Below are 6,439 nucleotides of genomic sequence, written 5' to 3'. Positions count from 1 at the left end.
CTTCCTTCTAAGCCCTGCTGTGTGCCCATACAGTGGTTTATGCCCACATATGGGGTACCTTTCTACTCAGGAGAACCTGCGTTACATATATTGGGTGAGTTTTCTCTCCTGTTCCTCGTGAAATTGAGAAATTTCTAACTAAAACATATTATTGGAAAAATTCAATTTTTTTCATTTTTACTGTCTTTTAAATACTTTCCTCTAATACCTGTGGGGTCAAAATGGTCTGAACTGGAAATGCTAATAGGCGCTCCTTCCCTTCTGAGCCCCGCTGTGTGCCCATACAGTGGTTTATGCCACCATATGAGGTACCGTTGTACTCAGGAGAACCTGCGTTACAAAATTTCTCTCATGTTTATTATGAAAATGAGATTCTTTAATCTTAACAAATATATTATTGGAAAATTTCTATTTTTCATTTTTTTACGGCCTAATTGTGAATACTTTCCTCCAGCCCCTGTAGGGTCAAAATGCTCATTATACCCCTAGATTAATTCCTTAGGGTGTGTAGTTTCCAAAATGGGGTCACTTATGGGGGTTTCCAGCATACAAGCCTCCTAAATCAACTTAAAAAATTTTTTGGAAATTTCATGAAAATTTGATAATTTGCTGATCCATTTCTAAGCCCCGTAACACCCTAAAAAAGTGAAATGTTTACGAAATGAAATCGGAATAAAGGGGACATATTGAGAATGTGACTTACTAACAAATTTTTATCATGTGACTTTTTTTTTTTTTAGAAGCAAAGAATTTCATGATATTTTAATGTTTTTCACAAAAAACACACAAGACAGTGACCAAATTTTGCCATTAACAAAGTACCATATGTTACAAAAAAACTATCTCAGAATCGCTAGCATACGTTAAAGCATCACTGAGCTATAAGCTCATAAATTGAGACAGGTCAGATTTTGAAAAATGAGCCTGGTCATTAAGGCCCAAATAGGCCTAAGGGGTTAAGCTGAATTTTTTTTTTTTTAGGGGACGCTGAAATTTGAAACTAATTCACAAATAAAGTCACTAAAATATAAAGTTGTGCTCAAAGGTTTACATACCCCAGCAGAATTTTTAAAGTGAAAGTACCATCAGGCCTGGGCTGAAGCACTGGAGGCGGGCCGACCCACCCCTCTATGACGCAGCTCCATTAGATTCAATGGAGTCCTATCATAGAGGGGTGGTGGTTTCCTCCCACTGGGGGTGGGTTGGCCTGCCTTCAGTGCTTTATCCTGGGCCTGATGGTACATTCACTTTAAGTAATGGCTTATCCTTAGAACAGGCTAGCAATGCTTGTTTTTTGAGGGCCCAACCTTTGAAACACCAGCCAAGCGGCACAGTGAAGGGGCTAGAACATTAATGCAAGCAATGTGTCACCCCCCTTTGGATAGGACATGAGGAGTAATGTCCCGAGACCTCTTTCAAATTTACTTCCAATCACAAACACTAAACATTTGAACATTTTTATATTGTTTATTATTCTTTAAAGAAGTCCGTTGTCAGACTTTTCTTTATCCATAAGATTCGAGGTGAGGGGGGCAGGGGTTAGGTGGCTGAACATAACGTGCACCTACCTCTCCTGCTCCAGTGCGGGGGTCTGCCGTCCCCAGCTCCCATAGCGGTGTCCCACCTCAGCCACTGACTGGCTGAGCAGGACTGGCACGTCACAACCTGGGCCCCCTGTGCTGGAGCCAGGAAGGTAGGCACATATTGTTATGTTCAGCCACCTACTCCCTAACGCCAGACTTCTCCTTTACCAAACCTCTGCTGTAGTTAACAATTATTAACTTATTTCGAAAAAGGTTGTAGTTTTTTTTACATAGCAACAAGTTCTATTATTTTTTTTTTATTGAGATCAAAATATAAGCAACAAATCTATCCATTAACATCTTTCAAACACTTTATACAGATCGGGGAGGTTTGCCAGCTGTAAGACACTTCCATCTTCTGCAAACTCTTTCCGCGGTAGTAGGTGTGTCCGAAAAGCTTTATACAAAATGTGTTCAGTTGTCCACCGCCAGGAGGGTGCATCCAAATCCTTATCCTATAAAAAATGGAAAATGTGTGACAACATATATAAATGGTAATGAATAGATTTAAGTAGCATTTCAGATACTGATGTCCCAATGACAGATACTTAATTCACACTGTACCCTTTTTATACATGCTAGATCGAAGCCTCGTGGCAGACTGCACAAAAAGCCCAAACAAAAGGGAATTCTATACTTGCTGTGGGAGGCCTGTGCAATGGCAGAGCAAACCCAGTGGGCAATAGTCGCCTTTACCACATCCAGCCAGTGATGAGACCTTTTCCCAGGATGGAAGGGGGCAATGCAGATAGAAGGAATAATATTTGTGTTAAGGTGGAAAGTGGAGACCACCTTGGGCAGGAAGAACAGAACTGGACATAGCACCACCTTGTCCTGATGTAAAACGATGGAGGGAGCGTGGCAGGAAAGCCCTCTGATGCAACCTTCCAGGAGAGAATGAACAACAGAGGGTCCCACAGGGGCTCAAAAGGAGAGAACTGGGGTGCATCCAAGTTCAAATTCTAGGGAGGTTTGGAATGCAGTAAGGGGGAATGGCATGAGCTACGCCCTAAAGGAAAGTCCTGACATGGAATTTGATGAAACCAGACAAAACCTGGCATCCAGTGAGCAGAGGGACCAAGCCCATAGCCAAACCAGCCTGGAGGAAAGAAGGTTATGTAAGAGAACACCAGCAAGTGACCAGCGAAGATAAGCCTTCTACGTATGAGTTCAGAATCTGACTTTCAGGCCTTGATCATTGGTCCAAATAAGTCTGAAATATCATAGGATTTCAGTACTCATGTCTCAACAGCCATGCTGTCAAATGAAGTGACCTGAAGGGTCCCTGGAAGAGAGGATCCAGATGATCATAGAGGGGCGAATTAACATTGGTGGAAAAAATTTTGACCTCCGTGTACCAAGTGCCTCTGGGTCAATCCGGGCAAACCACGATCAACAGAAGTTTGAATTACTGCCCCAAGATTACAAAGAGGCGTCTGTGGTGAGAGCCGTGGGTCCCTTATGGATGTAAATGTAAATCCCGCCAAACTCCCTGTCATAATGACAGTCTATCGGAGGCTCGCGCGCCTCCTCTCTTCGCGTCTCTCCACACTGAAGAATAGACATGTTCATTCTTCAGTGCGTAGAGAGGAGGCATGCGAGCCTCCCATAGATTGTCATGACAGGGAGGCCAGTTTTGCTCTGTGTGAACGGAGCTTAAGAGACTTTGGTGTACCCTGGAACAGAAGGTCTGGGATGTCCAGAAGCCCTTCCCACAAAGAGTTATGATCCCACAAGAACAACCCTATTGCATCTTAAGACAAAACATTTAATTAATCTGTTTAAAATCAAATTACCATATAAAGAAAGTCACTAGATAAAATATACAAATTTATATTAACTGACCTGTTGCTATCTATTAGGCTACAAAGCAGATCTATTCACTCATATAAAGATTACTTTTCAGTTGTATTTATTTACTTACCTAACTGACCCTTGATCAGGACCGGTTTACCATCACGTCTAAATATCGCTTGATGTGTACTTCACCACATCATGTGTACATTCTTTATATGATCTTCCAATTTTAAAACAGATTTATTAAATGTTTTAAGTCTTAAGATTGGGGATGAATAGGGCTGGTCTACTGGTTTATACACCAACCCATCTTTTTATTTAGCCTTTCTAACACCTTTGGGTTAGATTTTTGGGTCTCCAGGACTCATGGACTGGCTATTGAAAGGAGCAATGAAAGTTGTACCATTCAAAGCTGGAAAGGGGCTAGTAAAATAATCAAAGCCCTTTCCCCTCTGATTTTTATTAAAACTCTGGGGATCATTTAAACTGGTGGAAAGCTGTAGAATAGTCCTTTGCTCCAGCGCTAGGAGAAAGCATCTACTCCCAAATTTAGTAGACTCTGTCCACCTGCCTTTTGACATTTCCTGCCAAAAAAAACAACAAAACACTAGAGGTATTCCCATTGCCCAAATATTTTTAATATTAATATTTAATATTAAACATGGCTGCTTTCTTCCAGCACCACTCGTCATTAGTTCAGGTGTGGGTTTTGCAACTCAGTTCCATTAAAGTGAATAGAGCTCACACAATACCTCACACAATTTAACGGCAGGGGATGTTGCTGTTTTTGCAAGAAAGTAGCTGTGCTTTTCTACTCCTGTATAACCCCATTAATGAGGATAAACCCCCTGAATGAATTCCCTGATGCGTCACAAAGGGGAGGGAAGATCGTCACACTTGGTGCCGGCGGGCCTGCCTCCAGGTCTCCGGGGTGGCCCGGTGCTCAGGAATAGATCGACAACTCAAACGTTGTAGTGCCTTTACAAATCAGGGGTACCCGGCTATTCCACAATTGGTACTACAAACACAGAGGGCCAAGAGCCCAGACAAGCCGGGATAACCCCGAAAAACTAATAAAACGTAACTTTTATTATAATATAAATAATACATTTGTAAAGTGAGAATGAGTTAAAAACACTACTCCACAGTCAATCCCTATAGTTATATATAGGGAGGCGGTGATCAGATTTTAAAGTTCTACTACCACAGTCATATTGGTTTGGTTAGACTGCAGCTAAGTCAGACTTTAATTAGTACCACTGTCAGTGGACTCATAAACTATAGGGATTGACTGTGGAGTAGTGTTTTTAACTCACATTCTCACTTTACAAATTTATTATTTATATTATAATAAAAGTTACGTTTTATTAGTTTTTCGGGGTTATCCCGGCTTGTCAGGAATAGATCGACTCGCGGAAACAGTGCCACCGGCATCCCCGTACCGGGGCTGCTCTTTTAATGTAAAGAACCCAAGGCGACGTACCTGGTGGTGCATTCCATTTAAAGTCTAAAGCACTCCATTCTCAAAGCAGATTAAAATTCTGCTGCGAGAATACTGTGCTATAGGATATATGTCATATCCCAGCCCTGTAAGTGCTGCAACTGCGCAGCTAAAAAGTATATTGTCATGTTTGCCACTGCTAGACCAGTCTTCCTTTGCCCGCTGCAACTAATGTAATCTAATCTAAGATGTTGAGATCCCCATAAGAGAACAGAAAAGAGCATTAACCTTGTAAAAAAAACCTGAGCGGGATCCCAACTAGAGAGTTATGCAACATATATAATAGTTGTGGCATTTGGATCATCTTCACAAGGTTTGGCTTATCCACAGACAACGAAAGTTTTGGACAACAGAACAAGATTCAATTTCTCAAATTGCCAAATATTTTTTAGATATACAGTAATTATTCCCAGATGCTTAGAGGTATCAACACACTTTAATGGGATGGTAGGATTTAAGTGCATTTCCCCCCGAGGAATCAACTGGCATGATAATGGAACTATTCCAATTTATGCCGAGACCTGAGTATTTACCATATTTAGAGCCACTGTGACAGAAAGAAAGGTGGAGGGATCACTCAGGTAGAGTAATAACTCGTCAGTGTATAACGCCAGCTTATCCTCTCTATGACCAAGGCAGATAACAATTGTGATATTGGATTATACGCAGGCGGGCTACACGAGCAGAGTATAGCAATTTTAGAGATGACAAAAAAAAACGTGACCAAACTGTATATTTTCCAACACAGCCTAGAAAGTCTATTTGACGCTGTCAAACGCTTTGCCAGCATGCTATGAGCAGATGACATAGGAACCCTGATTATCTACTGGAATTTGTAAACTAAGATGCAATAATTGAATATTTAGTGCTGTAGACCTAGCGGTGATAAAGTCAGATTGATTTGGATGCACTAAAGTATCTATTACCCCAGACAAGCGAGTGGTAGGGCCTTGGATAAAGAAATAGGTCTGCATGACCCAGGAAATAAGGGGTCCCTGCCAGGCTTGGGCAACACTGTCCAGGAAATCCTTTTGTTCTGAGAATAGGGTCGGTATTGTTATTCCCTCCAGATATGGAGCAAGTTGAATTGTTGTAACTTCCAGCTGCAAGGCATAAAGGTCCTGATTATAGTCTCTAAATACCCCCTAGGATATCTCATAAGGTTGTAACTATATATCCCTCTAAATTTTGAATACCAGTAATATAGGTCTGGTATCTTTGCACATTACCTATTACAGCCACCATATGTCCCACCTTCTCCCCCTCAACAAAGAAGGAATGTTTGGCAAAGTTATGTTTATGCTAATAACTAGAACCCTTTTTAGTTGTGTCTCTAGTGCTAAATGCCTCTATGGACCTGTGTGAAGATCTGTTATGATGAAACAAAGACATGGATAAGACAACACTCCTTATGTGGGTCCTCTTTCTCTTAAAATAACCACAAGGATCCTCAAAATTTAAAATGGGATGGGGTAGAACCCCTCTTATCCCACCAAAGACCAAAAGGTCTGTTTGGTCTGGAAAAAAATGGATGGGCCCACAACCTGAACAGAAATCA

At 41.3% G+C, this 6,439-nt stretch overlaps 1 protein-coding gene across 1 annotated transcript in view; it reads right to left on the bottom strand.

The window, feature by feature from the left end:
- Positions 1 to 1,447: 1,447 nt before the first annotated feature.
- Positions 1,448 to 6,439, bottom strand: part of MLH1 (mutL homolog 1) — a 68,901-nt gene continuing 63,909 nt past the window's right edge. The window contains exon 19 of the mRNA XM_069958477.1: positions 1,448 to 2,038. Coding sequence (XP_069814578.1) covers positions 1,877 to 2,038 — 162 coding nt within the window. The 3' untranslated portion in view covers positions 1,448 to 1,876. The remainder of the gene's footprint in view (positions 2,039 to 6,439) is intronic.

Source organism: Dendropsophus ebraccatus, chromosome 2 (assembly GCF_027789765.1).
Source record: "Dendropsophus ebraccatus isolate aDenEbr1 chromosome 2, aDenEbr1.pat, whole genome shotgun sequence".
Classification (NCBI taxonomy): domain Eukaryota; kingdom Metazoa; phylum Chordata; class Amphibia; order Anura; family Hylidae; genus Dendropsophus; species Dendropsophus ebraccatus.
This window is presented reverse-complemented; position numbering and strand designations above follow the sequence as displayed.